General features: G+C 33.4%; 2 protein-coding genes across 3 annotated transcripts in view; one reads left to right on the plus strand and one right to left on the minus strand.

Moving 5' to 3' along the window:
* LOC145977422 (band 7 protein AGAP004871) overlaps nucleotides 1–20,259 on the minus strand; it is a 171,427-nt gene extending 151,168 nt beyond the window's left edge. For both annotated transcript variants that reach the window (XM_083109393.1, XM_083109395.1), the window contains exons 1-2: nucleotides 19,309–20,259; nucleotides 380–509 (exon numbers count right to left, since the gene is read on the minus strand). The gene's annotated coding sequence lies outside the window, so the exon portion shown is untranslated. The remainder of the gene's footprint in view (nucleotides 1–379; nucleotides 510–19,308) is intronic.
* LOC145977421 (uncharacterized) lies at nucleotides 9,128–10,968 on the plus strand. The gene is made up of 2 exons (XM_083109392.1): nucleotides 9,128–9,413; nucleotides 9,650–10,968. Exons 1-2 carry the CDS (start codon nucleotides 9,236–9,238, stop codon nucleotides 9,913–9,915), a joined length of 444 nt encoding a protein of 147 aa, XP_082965518.1. The 5' UTR covers nucleotides 9,128–9,235; the 3' UTR covers nucleotides 9,916–10,968.
* Nucleotides 20,260–20,356: the final 97 nt, after the last annotated feature.

Here is a 20,356-nt window from a genome sequence, read left to right on the forward strand (position 1 = left end):
ATCGTTTATTATTAATTAATAATTAATTTGAAAGATATTGCGCGTGAATTTATTTCAACAATAACACCTTGATACTGTTCGAATTGAGTTAAAACACGATAGCCCATCCAAAAATATATCAGCAAGATTTAGTATTGTAAGCATAATTTATTTGCAATACATAAACTTTGCAAAATATCACGTATTGTGTTAATGAATAATTGATATATATATCATAATTTTTCATCACTTGGATCAAATAGCCGTTATCATAATATTGCTAGGTCATTAATTGTAGAAATTAATTAACTACATGGATTACAAACACTAATTTTAATAATTGTAAGAGATAATTGCGTTTCAAAGAATAAAATACGAAGATATAAAGAGCGACTCTCACCATGGCCTTACTGCTTGAGTCACATCGGGCGAATGATAACAACGTCAAGGTATGTAAACAATAGTATACCATACGCCGCAAAAACGAGCACCCCCCCATTACGTAACACCTCGTTGTTAGCACAAAATATCTGAAAAATACATAGTAAATTTATGAAGAATATTCTATATTCTTTTAATTTCAAATTAATTATTAACCTATCATTAATATAGATCGGTTGATATATAATTATTTTTTCGTTATTTTAATCAATCGATCTTGCGATTTGTATTATTTCGCGTTATTAAACAAAAATAAACAAAATAATTTAAATCGATAAAATTGAAATTAGTGTATCTCATATAATTTGTATATTTTTATGGATAGACGCATCTTAAATAACCATTAATTCTATTCGCATAATATTAAAATTAATATTGTAGCGACATTGTCATTTTTTTAATTTTTCAAAGTATTTATTCCCTTATATAAATATTAAAATTATGTTCTAGAACATATATATTTATTAAAAATCGAATTAGTTATTATCAAATGACAAATTTGTTCGTGCAATTTTTCAATAAATAGAAATTTCAAGTTTTTCGCGTTGTAATATAATAAAATGTTCATGCGATTAATCAGGAATACAAAGTGATACGCAAAGTGATAATTGTCGAATTCTATTAATTTGCCCGTACTATAATCTGTGTTTTCGCGAGTGCGTACTATAAAGAAACAGAAAAGGATGAATAAAAGACAAGAAACAGAGCCAGGAAGAGAGTGATGAAAGACAAATAATACAAAATTTATTTAATTTATTATGTATTATTTGTGAAACTAATTACTTATTTATGATAGTAATTATCGTCTACTATCGTATAATATAATTATTTAGGTTATTTTTTATATAAGAATTACATTTTTATTTGTATATCATTATTACATTTTTATTTTTTCGTTTTTTTTACAGAAATTCATATACATGAAAAATATTGAATTTCGAAACGATATAACTTTTTAATTGAATTTCTATTTAAAAAAAACAAATAGAAAACGTAATTGAGAGCAATAATTATTTTTTGCAATATTATTTATATTTATTATATTACTGCTGTAAATATATTTTTAAATATGATTTAAATATACACTAATAAAAACACTAATTAAATATGTAATTAGTTTGAATATATTTTTACTTTACAAATCAACATCGTATATTATAACTCTGTTGTGTTATACATCGTAATAGTATAATTATGTTTTTATTTTATAAAATATATATATATATATATATATATATATATATATATATATATATAAATCTAATAAGAAGTAAAAGAAGGCTAGGAACCAAAGACGCAGGTAATGGTGCGTGATAGGAATAATATATTATGATAGAAACTTGTAAAGTTGTTCCACTTACATACAATAAGAAACGTAAAAATATATGTTTAAAGTGTGCTGTCGATGACGTTTCGACCCTGGTCTGGGTCTTTTTCAAAGTCAAATAAGGAAAACATAATAGTAATATGTTAAAGTTTGGAAATCTCGATATTTTTTATTTTTATTTTTTTTTAATTATTTATTTGAAATATATGTATATGCTTTTCATCGCAATTTTTATCATAATTTTTATTATAATTTTATATGTCGTATTATAATAAATTTTTGTTCTAAGAACGCCCCAAACTGTCTTCAATAAGATAAAATTTTACTAATTTTTTTTTAATAATTAGAGATTTGGCTCAAGTGATCAAAAAATTAAAAAGAAAATGGCATAAGAGCCAACGCGCGGTAGTTGGAGCGCAGAGAAGCAATAACACTTCTTTCTTTTTTCAATATTAGTTTATTAAAAAACATATTCTTTTTAATTTTTTAATTTTTTTTTAATAATTTAAATCTTAATGAAAAAAGAAGCATCCGGTAAGTAATAAATAATGAGGAAAATGGGACAAAAAGAACGTCTCGATGGCTCTCTTGACATAGGAATGTCATATTTCTCGGAACTAGTTACACAGGTATGTCGACATACGTAAGAGTAATGAGCATTCCTTACCACGAGCTACGTGCGATAAGTTGACCTTTCGCTAATTATCAAATAGTCTGTCTCGTTGCTAATTACAGCATCAATTAGACACGACAGTGCAATCGTGGATTAAAGGATGGTCGCTGGATTTAAGGTACGCAATTTTCGTCATCTGGTTGAGAAAACAGACGTACGACGACAAGAAGAGAAAACCGAGAAAAGCGAATCCACTGACAAAAGGGACCTGTAAGTACACCATGGAAAGATTCGAAGCTACTCACTATCTATGTATAGAGCTAAACAAACAGTCTCGTCTGTCACACGTTGACTTCTCTACCAACCTATCTATTCACTTCGTCTTCTCTCGTTCACCTTCGGCCACTCAACAGTCTAATGAGAAATGCTCTTTCTATCCGCTAAAAAATATAGTCGGTACATTTTCAATAAATCATTCTCATAAAGAGCAAACAAAAATAATTTTCAAACTATTTTCTTATGTATATTCTCGTCATGTTATTCATACTGTTTATTAATGCAAAAAAAATCACTGGAAAATTTATACTTTATCCGCATAATGATGGAAGTCAGAGATAACATTTATTTGTGAATTTTCCAACATTTTTATTGCACGTTTAAAACTATAAAAGTTGTATAGGGTAAAAAATTTTTTTAACTTTGATGGCTCTCAATATAGCCACGAGTGGTTACAGCTTTGGAGGCTTGTAAAACGCACGTTCAAATTATTTTTCACTAGCTTTTACAAAATTCAGAGGATTTACGAACATTTCTTTTGCGAGAAAAATGCGCTCGGCTTACTTCGTAAAACATTATGAACGCGAAATACTTGCGCGTATCTCGAAAAACAGTCGATTCATGCTCCCTTTGTCGCCTTGCCAGCTTTAATAAGGGAAAACGGAAAAAAGAGGGAGCGGTCTGAGATTAATTACGAAAGACCGACTTTTTACTTCCGCAAATTGGCGCGACCGCGTCCGCTGTTTTAACGGCGCCGGGAGCAAAATCACAAATCTTGGAAATTAATTAAAGTAAAAGTGGTCCATCCGCGTGAACTATAAAATCATAATTAATAAAGATTATAATACTTTTACACATTCTTTTAATTGATAACTAAAACAACTATTATTAAGCCTGTTAAGTGATATATTTTTTACTATTAATTTTATATACAAAAGTACTGCATGTACTCAGAAATTTTTATTATTTGTTTTTATTATGTAAATAATAAAATTTAATTTAAATTTAATTATTATTTTAAAATAATACTTCAATACTGTATGTTTTTAAATTACTTTTAGCTTTAATGTTTTTTCAAATAATATATTATCTACAATAAATTTAATAATTTAATTTTTTCCGCGCGAGAAATTATAACGAAGTAAACATATACAAAAATTGGATTGTCATTTTTAAAATTATTATTTGCTTTGTTTATTTTTTCCAATGCACTTTACATTATATTATGTATTATATTTTTATATTCCGTAATTAATAATAATATATGAACACTAAATGTCGCAGTGTCAAAGCGACCTCAGCAACCACGAGTCTAGATGTTCATTATCGATGAGCCATCATATAGAAAATGACTTAATAGCAACCTAAATTTTTACGCAATATCTTTATTAAGATAATCGTATCATAGAGTTATAATTATATGATAACTATTACATGAATCACTGGAGCGAAATATATGAAGAATTATCTATGTAAAGTAATTTGAGTTAATAACGAATGGAAATGTAGTTCGTTACGTCTTCATTATTGGCGCTGAATAATTTTTAATCTGATAAGTGGCTAGCCGCTTTACTTCCATCGAATCGACAATAAATTTTCCTTCATTCTCTCGCCATAAACAGCGAACGAGAAGAACAATTCCTTCCTCTTCGTCATAATGAATAAACCGTAACGAACAATTACGCGAAAGTAATTTCTTAAACTACGAGGAAAATTCCAATTAGATGATAGTCTCGCAGTAGTTCAATAAAGATATTGCGTTAAGTGCGGTAATTGATTAGCATCGACTTTGGGTCTTTAAACTTTGTATTCATTGAGCCGAGAGCTACCCTCGCATTGATTATAATAACGGCCGAATTCATTCGCGACGTCGTAAATTAGGTAATACGAATATGAAAATTTATGGAAGTTCCCGAAATAAGTATCAATGTATAAGTAAGAATATTTGTTATAAATCATGCATTATCGATAATAATATTATTCTTACAATATATAATATATCAATACTCAATCATATTTAAAGAGAATGAATCAAAACTTATTTAGACGTGCCACGATCTTTCTGATTTTTTGTTATAAATCATGCATTATCTATAATAATATTATTTTTACGATAGATAATATATCAATGCTTATTCATATTTAAAGAGAATAAAACAAAATTTATTTAGACGTGCCACGATCTTTCTGATTTTAAATAAAAGATGGAGAGAGATTTTTATCTTTTTTATTTTTTAATATATATTAACACATTCTCTCTATCAAATTTTATTTCGGTAATATACAAAAGCTCATACAATTACAGTTTCAGAACGCTATATTTGTTCTATTTTTGTTTTTATTCGCCGGATCGCATTTGCATTCTACAACTCCAACGTCGCGTAAAATCATGAGAGTGGACTTGCGCGGACTATTTGCGGAAGTTATGGTACCTCCGGATATACGGAAACACAGGAGAAACATAACAAGCAGTAGTTTCGTCGACGCGGAGAAAAAAATGCTACGAGACTGCAGACGAGAAAAGGAAGGGAGCTACTGAACTTTTACTGAAGTAGCTTCTGTCTATGTACCCCGCCACGACGACGACAAATGTTACCCCGAGGCGTTACGAGAGTCCGGGACAAATATATTTTTCACGCATCCTCTCCTATGCAAAGTGATGAACTTATTACGTTGAGCGATAGCGCGTTCCCAGGCATTGCGATATCCATCACGACGGCTTTTCGCAAAATAACGTATTGGCGGGTTTTCGCGGGATCCGTCGATATAAATTTAAATAAATAAGTCATCGAGAAATAAGATGTCACCGCGTATTTCCGTCACGATATTTTACCTTCCAGGATATTTTTAGCTTGACTAAAATATCTCTTATAAAAAAAAATAGAAAATAGAACGCGCATACTCATACATTACTATAAATATTGAAGCGCAGTATTGATCGTTCGCATTTTTCATCTATATATCTTTGTACGTTATGTATTATATTATTTTTTATTTTTGAATTTGTATTCAATTGTATGTGGATATATTCTACCAAAGGAAATGAAGAAGCTACAGACTCTTTTTCTACGTGTGCTTTAAGTTAAACTTTACATAGTATCATAAAATGTTCGGTGTTTATATAAAAGTTCCCAGAGAGACTTAATTTTCTACGAGATCTTATTTTTCGAAATAGTCTCTCCACTGTACATTGAATACTCTGTGAGAGATAGGAAGTTTCAAGAAATAGAAAGAAAACGCCTTCATTCGCACGTTCAATGAAATAGAAACCGCGTCGCTGGAAGTATATTAGATTCCTTCGAAGATAAACAATTGCCGATATCGAGAGGTAGGTATCGAGGAAACAAATATCACACATCATGACTGAAACTGTCGCAAGACGTTAAAATAGAATTTAAAATACGCTTTTAAATATAATGCGTATCGTATATAATCGATATCGAGAAAAAGTCAAATATAAGAATCGCAACAAAATTTATTCAATGCGGCAAATTCTAGTATATAGTAAAAATAATCGATCATAATTTATATCACGCCGATTTTGTTCGACCTACTTTAGAAAAATAAATTTTTCACGCTTGAATCGATTTGCAGCGCTCCTGTCATTCGCGATTAATGATTACATTTATAACGGAGCATTAAAAATACAATTTTATTGCAAACCAGAGACAATAATCTCTTTTACGTTTGTATTAATTCACATAGAAAGCTTGGTAAATCGATGAATATAATATTCGATGGCGCGCACCATGTTTTTCTTCCCCCCTCCTCCCCCCCTCCATCGTTTTCGATCAAATACATTATTTCGAAATTATATACGCTTTATAATGCAATTGGTTTAACATTCATTAATAAATCATGTGTATAATGTTTGATCGAAATAAGTTAAACGAAGCATAAGCTAACAACGCAGCCTGATGGTACACAAGCAATTATTAACATCCCATGATTATTAGCACCATGATTATTCGAGGGAATGAATCGCTGTTTTCCGAATTTGCACGGTCACGTTCAACGTTATTTTCACAAATGTGGCTACGACGTGTTCGATCAGAAGCGCGAATTTAGTATCACGTACGCGTAATTATGCGTGTTCAAGATTTTTAATATTGATTGCGATAATAACAAGGCGTACATCGTTTTAACGGGCATTAAAGGAACATCGGCAACGCTAATAATTGGCAAGTAAATTCGATTCGAAATCATCATACATTTCGATGTACATTAGCTATCGAACTATGATGCATTTAGCCTGCAGCATTAGATTTGTAAACGACTAACCAACGGCACACCGGCATGTTATGTTAACTAGTTCCCTATGGAAATTCTGTTTTCAAAAGAGCAAGAAATGACAAGTAACGAAAACAAGTTTTCATTTACAAAAAATCTTGAAATCTATCTCAATAAACGAAAAAGTAAACAAACTGCCACGTAATACGCGCGAAAAACAGAATTTATATATTATATACAATTATTATATGCATATTATTATATACACATTATATATATTATATACAATATATTATATATATTTTTTATATTTTATATATATTTATATATTATATACAATAATAAAAATATCGTATTAATAATAATATTATAAAAATATTACATACAATATATTATATATATTTATATTATATACAATGATAGAAATATCGTAAGTACTGAAAGCGCGTTACTGCAAACTAATCTAAAGGATTAAAACAATGTTTCTTAACTTTAACGCTATACAAACTGCGTGAATGCGCGAATTCGAAGAGCACAAGGTATTTACATCGAACCGGTATTTAATGACGAAAAGAAGTTCGTAAGTTAAAGGGTTAAACTTGCTGCATGCCGACCTGTGTGCAGGACTTTTCGCCGGATTACCGATTAAAAGTTTAACAGCCCGAACTTTTCAGCGACTTTGCACAAAGCGGACAAAGTCGAGCGGGGCGCCGGTTGTGCCGTTCTAAAGAGGGATATTTTAAAAGCTGATTATGCATCGCGCAGTAACAACTATCGATTCGTTTCAGCAGATTCCACGAGCGAATTATTGGGCCGCGCGTTTTTCGTACCGTTGGAGAAAAGAGAGGCGTTCTCCTCTCGTTCCTTTTGTCGAGAAAGTATTAACCGAGCCAAGGAACTTCATGAAAGTAAAACACGTGTGTGTGGCCCCGCGTTATGAAAGAGCCGCATAATATTAGCATACCCCTTCGGTCGCACATGAAGCGTATCTCCACGATAGGGTCGAGTATCGCGCGGCCAAAGAATGAGCAGGGAAGAGATTAATGGAATTTTTAAGTTCGCCCACACACAACACACAAATATATTCGCCTCTTCTCTTCCACTCTGTCCATCGTGTCAACCGACACGTATAATACTATTTTTCGCGTATAAACTTAAGCATATCGCCTCGAGTTTATAACGCGCGTTGCATACATTTGTGAAAATGTTTTACTTAATCTCCCGAGTTATTCATTTAGTATATTTTCTTGAGAGGAAAAAAAAACTTTGTTTTCAGAAAAACATTCGTCGTCGTCGTCGGAGGGAACCAGGAATGACCATGTCGCACGCGCGAGAGAATAAGTCAGCGGAAGAAGCTGAAATATTATCTTTTAAAAGCGCGGACATTAAGAACGTTATGAAGTTACGTAACAAAGGAGAAGTTTAGGTGCCAAGAATATTAAGTTTTCCTAGCGAGGCGTGCGCTCGAAAAAAAAATGGAAGGATGTCGGGGAAAGAGAGAGAAAAATTAAAACCGAGCGTTGAAGGGACGATGAGATATATATCTCCGAAACTGGACGGGTGAACAAAACTGACGACAATATTTGCATATTTATCCGCGAAGCGCGATTCCACGCACTCCGCGGAATGACGTGGGCTCTTTCGCCGCAAACCGGTAAACGTCAGGAGGAGAACGAAACAATGAAAGCGCTTTGCGAATGGGAGAAAGAGATATTTCGACGGTATCGTCTTATGTCCAGAAGAAATTTCCGAGTGAAAACAGTGAAGCTATTTCGACGACCGCTTCTAGTCTCACGGTTCTATGAGAACGGAATCGTCCCCGTTACAGTCTTTCCTCATCTGCATTTTGCTTTTACATACTTTCTTTTTGTTTATTTTCACGCCGTCTTTACATAGCGAGGCGAGGTAAAAGAAAGAAAAGCACTTTGCTCGTGCAAGATACTTCTCTTTATGTACATTTAACATGTAAAAATTTCAACGGCGAGGATAATTCGTACACAATCCTTCGAAGACAGTAACCACTATTGTGTATCTGAATATGATAATCAATTTAAAAGAAAATAAATATATTTAAATAAGTATATAACCGGATTATGTAAATTAATACGGCTGATTTAACTTTAATATTTTATGAAAAAGTAAATTAATATATGCGAAATATAAATAATATTCAATAAAAATAGCGTAAAAAATAAAGTATTTAAGATGAATCTACAATATAATGCGAGATGCGTGAACTTGTATCAAAGCAATATAAATGTTCAAGTCATATTTTGGATAACCTTAAATGCGACAAAATTCCAAATGATGTATATAATTCATATTTATAAATAAAAATATATAATTGTTTTTTAATTATTTCATTAAAAATGATGAATCGTCAACTCATATGCCCTAATAATATAGAGTCGATGTACGATCAAGTATCGCACCAGATTGACAATAATATTTTATCTGTTAAATTACCGAAAGACCGACATCGTATTCAAGCTGTGAATGGAAAAGCTGCCGAACCTATTATCGATGTTAATTGTTTGGATAAATATGGTAAAATATATATTAATTATATTTATTATATATATTATTAATGCATTAATTTTTATTATTTATCTTAATATCAGTTAATTAGTCACTATTATAAATTACTATAATAATAACATATCGATAACAATAATATTTATATAACATTAAAATAATTATATATTTTAATATGTGTGTAATTACACATATATGTATGTTACATATATTAAATTTATTACAAGATATATTTCTCTCTATACAAGGCAAGACATATAAAAAAGGCTGCCCAAAAGTCCATGTAATACATAATGAAGCACCTATCTCGAAAAAACCAGAGGAAGAAATGTTATTACTAAAAACAACTAGGCAAATTACCCTCACCGGTGATATGAAACACAGTCTTGAGATCGAATTGAAGTCACCACGAAATTATATTCCGTTAGATCCAGGTCCTCCCCCGCCCATAATTATTCCGAAAGAATCTATTATCGAGAAGAAGCTTGAAGGTACAAGTAAGAAAAAGAAGTAAAGCAATAAAGATAAACATCGAGCAAAGTTTTCAAAGACACCATCTGTGCAAGAAATATTTTACTGGGAAGTATAAAAAGTCTACAGAAAAATCCTTAATTTATTTATAACGACAAAGAAAAACAGCCAATTGCTATTATTAAATCGCGTAAAAGACAAAATTTTATAAAAGTAATTTAATTTCAAAGAATATATTTAAGATTTACTTTTTATAATAAAATATTTTATTATAAAATCTCTATTCCAAAGCTATTATAATAAAGTATATATTTATGCGGCAATATTTATGTGTGATAATCACAGACGTAGCAATTTTTCACTTATGTCACCCGTGCTTTCGCCATTATTGCGGTAGAGATCGAACAAAAGTTCGACGTTAGGCACGAACGTCTCAAAGATTTACGAGTTGAGCGAAGCTAAAACGTTCGCTACTTTGTCGGAAACACAGAAGCAAGCACGGAGTCGAATATAACGGAGCGGTAAATCACCGATAGTATTATATTCTTGCTCGTCTTAAGAAACAATAGATCATATCGCTCATACGGATACGCTGCTATTAAACCGTTTTTGGGACCCATTGTCGCCCACCGTCGCCTGTGACCTTTTTGAGCTTTAAGTTTCCACCCTCTTGTCGATAAATCACGATGATTTTACCTTGTGTGGAGAAGGAAACGCGAACACGGATGCGTTCAAAGAAAATCGGCTCTTCGATAAAGGGTTTGGAAAAGGAAGGATCTCCGCAAATATTCCATTAGTACTCGCACGCTAAGAGCCGGTGTATAAAGTATCACTCGATGCTCGTATTGCTATCAAGGGAAGCTATGGAATATGCGGTAACGGAAAGAAGAAATGTGAGATCAACGGAGAAATGTGAGAAAATCGATACGGATGGCGTGACAAAGAGGGCTATTTTTCGGTACGTGTAAAGTATTCATTGTCGGTTGACGTCGCAAAATGGGAAACTCCTTTTCGATGATATAATTTTAGAATATTTCTGGCTTTACATAAACGGAGAAAAGAGAGAAAGAGTTGATTATTTTCCTTTCTACCTTTATTTTTTTCTCTTTTAATTAACTATATTTAATAAATATTTAATAAATATTTAAATGAGATTCTAATAAAACCTTGACTTTAACGTTCCTTATTTAGAATCTTGTTCTGAGAAAATGCTTTTCCAGCTCCCAAAGCTTCGTTTACTTTTGTTACGTGATATTCGCGCCTCTAGATTTCCGCGACTTGAGCTTTGAGTTTCATCTCTCTCATGAATCACGCGTACTTACGCGTGCTATGATTTGCGACAAGGAAAAAAAATGAGGGGAGAAAGCAAGAATATAACGAGCGTGAGCCGATAAAAGATCGCGCGCGTGACGTTTTCGCAATGACGTAACGAGTGACAGATCGTTGCCGGAAAAAGGTACTGTAGTTACACTCGAAAGTGGGAGGATTACCGTACCACTTCGGTGGATCTTGGCGCGTAAAATATATCTGTAATCGAGAGAAGAGTTAGAATGATGAAATACGCATCATTTGTCTCTGCGGGCCCAAAATACTCGCGCACACAAACGTCGAGCGCGGTTGCGAAGCCGTAAAAGCCTGGCAACGACAAACGCAGTCGCTTGTTCTAAAGGCGCGCGAGTACATGCACAAGTGTTGGTCCGTGCAGTGGATGGCTGTAATTGGGCGCTGGTTACAGAATTCATTGCCGCGTTTAGGGCCTTAAACGGCCGAGAGATAAATCACGATTAAACGTGGCCATTAATCTAAACTCTAAACGTTCAACGCCATGTAAAACAACACATGGGAAATCGACGCGAGAAAATAAAAGTATGCGTAATATTGTCATTGCGAAAATCCGATAACGATTTTTAAACATTTATTTAGCTGCTCTTTCGCTTATTGTTTGTCGATATATTTCGGGGAATTCAACGCGTTGCGCGTAAATTATTATTTGCTATTAATTCCTTTGCATTATCTCGTGAACCTCCCACAATATTCTCCCATAAACGTGCGTAGGATTCTCTCATGCGCGCATTGTATCTCCGTAATATGCGTGCGTACCCGTAATATGCATGCGTACCCGTAATCTGGCGTAACCAGGGGCAGAAATTTCCGTTGCCACATTTAAGACCATCCTAACCATAACACGGACTGGCTGGGTATCGAATTCGACGTTGAGCAAAGCTGGTGGAACCGCAATTTACAGCAATTTACATGCGCCACGTACTGCCCTTAACGCAGTACGGCTATAGTCTGGCTAATGGAGGGTCTTAGTACAAACGGAATTGATGATTATGATACCAAAGGCCTAAATCTATTTCTCGACCATAACGCACTTTGAATTGCTTAAAATTCTATCCGCATTTTTTTAATTAATTCTTTTAGTAAAATTCCTATATTTTGCCAAAAAAAATTAACCTTAAATTGGTAAAAAAAATTTGCGATCAAAAATTTAGCGTGCAAAATTAGAGCGTAAAATTCTGCGTAATATAAACGCCGTCATAAAGATATTTTAATGCACGGGAGTTAAATATTATGCGCAATTTACGTAATCTGCCGTGGTTGCTATTTTCATTGCAAAAAGCGGTAATAATATTATTTGGAGAGGTAGAGTATATAGAGAAGAGAGTAGACAAGAGTAGAAAATAATGAGATTTAGAAGCGTATAACCGCGGCTATACAAAATGGAAGGCTTAATAAAAGTATACTTAATGGACTCGTAAATATCATAAAAGTCTTTGTAATCTATGTTTCCAATGTACGAACAATTCATCCGTGTATTCCGGGTAAGCTGCTTACACGTTAACAAGTACCAAAGACAATAAGCATAATCGGAAATCTGATAGTGGCACCAAATGCAAAATCGGTACGCAAAATTATTCACGCGATTCACTGGTCACATACGCTCGAATAACGAATGCGAATTCGACGTATGTGTCTGCGAGCGACAGAAATGTACCATATAATTCCGTCCACGTACATTACAGAAATATAATATAGAGATTAATTGAAAGAATAATTAAATAGAATACTGTGTCATAATTAAACGCAGAGTAGAAGATAATAATCTCGTCAACTATCCATATAGAAAGTAAAAAAAATCATGAGAATATTAAATTTATTGGAGTGGATATATAATAACTGCTTGAAATAATTTCCTGTAGAAATTAAGAAAACAATTAACGCAAAAACGCATTTATTTCTGAAAAATAAAAAGGACATTTATGAATACTTTAATTATGTCTATTATTGTAGTCTTTGATTACAATTAGCTTTATCATAAGAATTAATAATTTTGTCATAAAATTACAGTTGATTATATTATAGGATAATAAATTAATAATATTACACTAAATTGACAATTTCATCAAATATCAGGTTTGATCATTTTAAATCCGCTGCATTCTGAAATATGAACCTGTACATACAGAATCGATTAGAGAAACGCAAAATTCAACGCTGCCGATCGTAAAAGCATTCGCGTGTCATTTAAACGATCTCTCTGATTTCTATTGTATAATTCAATAAAATTTGAATTTATTGCCTCGCCTCGATTATTCGAATTTGTTGGAATTCAAATTTGTTAAAAAATGTATTTCACATATATGCTTTCCTCAGTATATTTATAAAAGAATACGCGTCTATTTTTATACATTTTAAATAAGTTATTAATTTTAAATTTCGCTTATATAAAACATCTTTGCGGAAAAAGATTTACTTTCATATTCAAAACAAATCACTACTGTATCACTCCATTATTGTTTAAATAATTTTTTTCAAGAATTCTGTACATGCAAAATGCAAACTTATGATTATGTGGAGTTAATGCACACTTATACGCTTTATTGACATAAGAAAGCAGATGCGTGAAGTTAGTTCCCCTTTAGAAATAATTGATTTTTTTGAATAACTTTTTACTAGAGGTGTGCAAATGAAAATTCAAACTATATATATATGTTCAAACGAAGATCTATCAGTGATGTTGATTGAAGACTATTTTTAAAAAAATTGGGAGGAATTATTTCTAACATTGGGGGGCTAATTTTACTAGGAAGCAGAATGGATTCTGATTTTTTCGTAAATACACGAGACATTGTGCGATAAACCAACGTTATCCGGACACGTTGTGATATTCCGCAGAAAATAAACCCGCCGCTGTTTCTCTCCGCGGCGTGCCAAGAATACACGACGAAAAGTTGACCGAGCCGACGACGACGTTTGACGCTGAAAGAGAGAGACCCGATTGTACACATCGGTGAACGCGCAACGAAATTGATCTTATTTTCTGCTTTTACGCACCTTTCCGCTATTTTCCGCCACCGTCAACGTGTATGTTTCTCGATGGTATTTGCACACCGAGCGTATCGCCGATAAGACCGAATAATCGCTTCGCGAATATCGCATCGCATAGTCGATATAGTCGATATAGTTTCAAATGATTCTTCTTTGTTTTAGATGCAACCGAAAACAGTTATTTGTCATTTATTTATATATTTATCGTTAAACTTAGCATTTATTTCTTAGATATTAAATAAAAAAACTTAAGTTTCCAAATAATTATTAACTAAAAAAACTCAAATCTCCAAATAATTATATACTCTTTACACGTGAAAAGAAGAATTCTAAAATAATGCAATTATTAAAATGAAATTCACGCGCGAAAATATATTTACCACCTTATTTCATGTATTATTATTTACATAAATAAATCGGCATCAATCATTTACCGACGCGACAATTTCATTAAACGACACATATGTACTCGACGCCGCATCGCGAGATATGCAGAATCCGCTTTGTAAAGTCGATTTCTGCGTACACTATTATTTTACCTTATTGTTGAACACGGCAAACGCGTCGTCCTCATTGTCGGTTTTAGGGTAACCGGCGATATCGAGTGAATTCGCGCAAAACGGATGGACGACATGGCTTTCGCGCCGAATATACGCATTTGCGCTTTCGCACCGTGATAATACTGACGACGAGCAATCGGTAAACAGATTAAAGCGCATTCGGCGAGTCACGCAGGTGAGCACCAATTGTGTTCATTATAAACGTAATCAGATGTAGCTGAGCCATGCATGAATACGCCTCAACGCGAACGGTTAACGTTAACGATCGCGTCCGCTGCCGATGTACCGGAGTCGTTATACACTGTCCAATCGAATAGTTCCCGATTGTACCGTGTCTGATAATGAGCTTCCGGTCTATTATCTAAAAAATACCACGCTAATTCGCACCACGCGAACAAATCGACAATTTTCCAACGGCGGTTCGATAAATTGCGTGTCGCTCAGTTCGAAACACAATTATTTCTTGCTAACGTAAATATTAGTATGCGAAACGTGAATATTTTCGAGTAACGTCTGATTGCAAAATATACGAATTGTCCAACTGAAACGCGGATATTTTCCATTGCTAAGCTAATAAATAATTAATTGTACCGTATTCCCTGAGTATCAAGAAATATTAGAAATGATTACTTTATTCATTTAAGTATAAATTGTCACATAAATTTAAAATTCTTCGGGAAATATTTTTAATGTTGTCTAAAAAATAAACTCATTTTCTATTTTTCTGCGCATTGATATATTATAATATATATGATATACAACACTATTAATTTATCTTTCTTCTCTCTCGTACTCCTTTGTATTTTATGTAGTACTACAAAATTGTTTGCAAATTCCACAATAATACCATGATAAAGAAAATTTCAAAATTTCTCTCGCTCGCTTTAACATCAGGTTATTCGTGCTCGTCAGGTATCGCGAGGCAAAGAAGAATTAACGATGCTTTCGATAGCAAGCAATGTAAAGAGGATCTGTAAGATTCTAAGTACATCTTCGTTTTTGAGACTGCGGATTTTAGTGAATATTTTCGAGTAACGTCCGATTGAAAATATTCGAATTGCCCAACTATAAAACGCGGATATTTTCCATTGCTAAGCATAAATTAATTATACCGTATTCCCTGAGTATCAAGAAAAATATTAGAAATTATTATTTTATTCATTTAAGTATAAATTGTATTTTATGCAGTACTACAAAATTGTTTGCAAATTCCACAATAATACCGTGATAAAGAAAATTTCAAAATTTCTCTCGCTCGCTTTAACATCAGGTTATTCGTGCTCGTCAGGTATCGCGAGGCAAAGAAGAATCAACAATGCTTTCGATAGCAATGTAAAGGGGATCTGTAAGATACTTCTAAGTACATCTTCGCTTTTGAGACTGCGGATTTTAGTGAGATTTTGGTTTCAGTTGACGGAGACGAGCCGCTGGCAGAAAGAAGATTCCTCGCATCTTATATACCGAGATACAAGTATAGCGAGATACAAGCACACGAGTCTCTATGCTGCACGCTCTCTCGACACAACGCTCAAGAAGAGAGAGACGGAGAGAGCGAAACGAAGGTAGAGAGAGATAGTCCTAAGGATGAGACCATTTGCATTTCTCGACACTTAGACGCGGGCGGTGGTTCGGCGCGTTATGCAAATCTTAATTCGCCTCTCTGGAAAACTCGTAAAATTACCGTGCTTTTCCGCAATAAAGTCCCGAATTACTTGCACGCGCTTCGTCTCCCCTTCGCATTCCGTGTACATAGATCTCTACGCGATCGTCTCGAGCGCGCATTTTCCGCTGCGTGAAGTTAACGACACTCGCGTAGAGAAAAAGAGTGGAAAAAAAAAAAATGGAAATGATGCTATCGCGCGTCGCCGACCGGTCAATGAACAGTCACCCCCGCGGGTCCTATTCGCGGCACTCGGGGGATAGATCTTGATTTTCCCGCGCGCCAGTATATCATTAGCGCGTTATCGTTGAGCGCGTACGGCGAATGATCAATTAATACGTATGCACACGTGCGCGTGCAGTTTGCAGTCTCGATGGTTATTAGATACGCGATATAATTCGATTCGCTCAATTATCGCGGCCGCGACTAAAATTCATTCGACACATCGATACACGTCCGTCCTCTCCGCCGCGTCGCCTCCTGGTGACGGGACGCGACCGCGCGATGTTCCTCCTCGTAACGGCATGCCCGAAAACTGGGCGAGAGCCATGCGACGTCATTTATAACGACGATTATTCATTCACTCAATAATTCATAATTCGCCCGTCAGCCTGCGATACACCGCGCGCGAGTGACAGCCACCGCGCACGGCCGACAGGGAATACCCGGTATATAATTTAGGTGATTTAAAGCGGGCGATAATACGGCGTCACATAGCTAACCAAATTGATTCAATGGCGAGGCTCGCGTAATTGCACGCGGAGAACAACCGCAATGTAAATATGATCGGGCAGAGGTAGAAGGGGGGAAGAGGAGATCCCGTCCTCGTTATTTAGCCGAACCATCTTCACCGTGTCACATCGATGATATTATTTCTAATTGATTATATCCCTCCGAGGATGCCCTTCGCATTGAATCTCGATGATAGATTCTTCAACCGTTCGTATCTCATATAATAATTTTAATTATCGTAAATTTGATCTCATATGATTTTTTCTTTACATATATATTAATAAAAATTCTTGAAATAATAATAAAAATTGTACGCTTTGAAATCTCATTATTTTTTTTAATAATAAAAAGTAGACGATATAGTGATGTTATGATAGTTAATTATTTGATTAGTTTTCGATTATTTGCTTTTAATTAAATTTGCATTAGAAATAATTTAAAACGAACAAATAAAGTGATTATTAAAGCTTACATTTATATTTTATACAATTTACGAAAGAGATCTACATTTTTATTAAAAATAAATATTAACGTTTATATTGAATATTAATTTCTCAAATATATAAATTTAATTATTGGTAATAGATTCTTCAATCGTTGTCATTCATATTCCAAAGATTTGGAAGAAACTTGAATATGAATGACAACGATTGAAGAATCTATTACCAATAGAAATCGTCAAGTACACATCTACTTTACCTTTACTTTTGCGTGTATATTTATATCAGATTTAAACATCTAAAACTCCGCATTATTATATACATATATCTAAGATAAATTTATAAATCATTGCAATAGCCGGGAAAAATGCGTAATGCTCTTATCAGCTTTTATAGCCATAGATAGGGGAAATTTGCGCGACCGTCGTCCTTTGGGAACGAGATGCGAGATGATACTTCGGATAAAGTCAGCTTAGCCTGTTGCGGATAGCATCGCGAGTTTATGTCGCACCTAGAAATCGAGAGACGATGTATTTTCCCGAAATCGATGCTGCAATCAGATAATTCGTGTCGTCGCAACTGATTTGCCTGTCCGCCACTTTAGTTATAGAAAGATACGAAGCGCACGAAGTCGGTAAAATATGCGTTCAGATAAACAGATCCTCGGAAAACAATTATCTTCGAATACTGCTTCCGAGTAAACACATCACATCGAAATATAATACAAGTTTCAAATAAAATAAAATTATTTTGCTTCAATAATATTAAATGAACATGTTAATTAAAGAGATAATGAAGAAGGGAGAGCAAAATCTCCATGTGATTTAATTAGATTACAATCTAAAGTATATATGCATTATTTGCGATAATATACTTTTAATATATTTTATATAAATCACAGAAAAAATCAATTATATAGTTACATATATTACAGTGAATTATATATATAATTTTTAAAACCACTAGAAAATTATCGTTATGTATTTATACATTATTATTAAATTGTATAAAACAGAAACATATTATTTTACATCAATACTACATTTCTTTACAATATGTATTTAATAATATATTAATTATTGAATTTACTCGATATGTGTATTTAATAATATATTAGTTACTGCATTTATTCGATAATTTGAAATAAAATTTTTACTTTTCTGACTATAGAATAAGATCATATAATTAACAATTTCTAACAATTCATATTTACATTCATCAATATCAGTATATTTACATTTACTAATATGCAACCAACAGTTTTTAAAATCAAAAACTTTTTTCAATATATGTATTACATATACTTATTTATATACTTTTATTTGCAATATATTGAAACAGAAAAAACAATATACTAATTAAAAGCTGATAACATTTCTTGATTTGTTTTTAATATAACTATGTTTATAATTTAAGAATTTATACATTTTATATATATTTTATATATATAATTATATATATTATATATATATATATATAATTTTCCCTACATACATATAGTTTACATATATTATATATTTTATAAAAAATATTCCAAAAAATTTTTAATTTATTTTATAATTATAAAATATTATTTAATAATTATATTTTATTTTACAATTATATATTTTATAAAAATTCTGTACAATCTTGTGGTGTTTGACTATTCACTAATAAGTCTTCTATATTATCGCAAATAAGCAAATAATTAACTAGACAATTAATTTACTCACCGATGATGCACCACCTCGCCGTAATCGTCGCCGCTGATTTTATTACAGCTGTCCCGAGTACTTATTCACGCCAATGTAATTCGAAAGAAAAGCTGCGGCTAATTAGAATCGCGCACTCGTTCGCTGATACTTTCGACACTCGCGACTTACTTTGTACGGCACTCCCGACGCGTGTTGCATATAAACTGCGACTAATTGCGATCGCGCACCAGCTAATTAATACTCCACAATACTCGCGATTCACGTTGTACGGCACTCCCGATGCGTGTTATATATAAACCGCGGTTAATTACGATCACGCACTCGTTAATTAATACTCCGCGATATTCGCGACTCACTTTGCACGACACTCCCGACGCGCGTTACATATAAACCGCAGCTGATTATGATCGCGCACTCGCTAATTAACACTTCGCGATACTCGCCGCTTACTCCGTACGACACTCCCGTCGCGTCTTACGCGAAATAACGTGAAAAAACACGATCGCGCATCAACAACAACACTCTTCACACCTCCACAGCCTAACAATAATCCACATTCAAAAAACAAGATGGCTGTCTTATGTCACAATCGCAACGTCAGTGAGAGTCGTAACCTAATATTTGGCGAATGCTGATTGGCGCGAATTTTACGGCGCGAATTCTAAATTATCCTACATATGTAGGATATGTTCAACACTTGTTGGCACTCGGCGAAAGACTGATGAGATTAATACGATTCTGCGGTCGTCCTTTGACATTACACGACACTCTGACTCTCGCTACGACATAATAAACAAGTGTGATGCGAGATAGGTCGAGCGCAGGTCAAGTATACTCGCTTGTTAACGTACCGTGCAAACGTCAAATAAATTAAACACACTCACGAATAAATAATATGATGATATATCGATAATTGAACTTACGCGAATGTCAAGAAAAGAAATTTATATCCTGCAGAAGTAGACTGTAGATTCGCGACCGTGGATATTCTAAAAAACAAGATAGTCATCTTATGTCAACAATCGCGATGTCGCAGCGCAATCTACACTAAGGATATAGTAATTAA

The sequence above is a fragment of the Camponotus vicinus genome, unplaced genomic scaffold (genome assembly GCF_025532165.1).
Source record: "Camponotus vicinus isolate PSW18456_S1 unplaced genomic scaffold, iyCamVici1.0 SCAF_9, whole genome shotgun sequence".
Lineage (NCBI taxonomy): Eukaryota > Metazoa > Arthropoda > Insecta > Hymenoptera > Formicidae > Camponotus > Camponotus vicinus.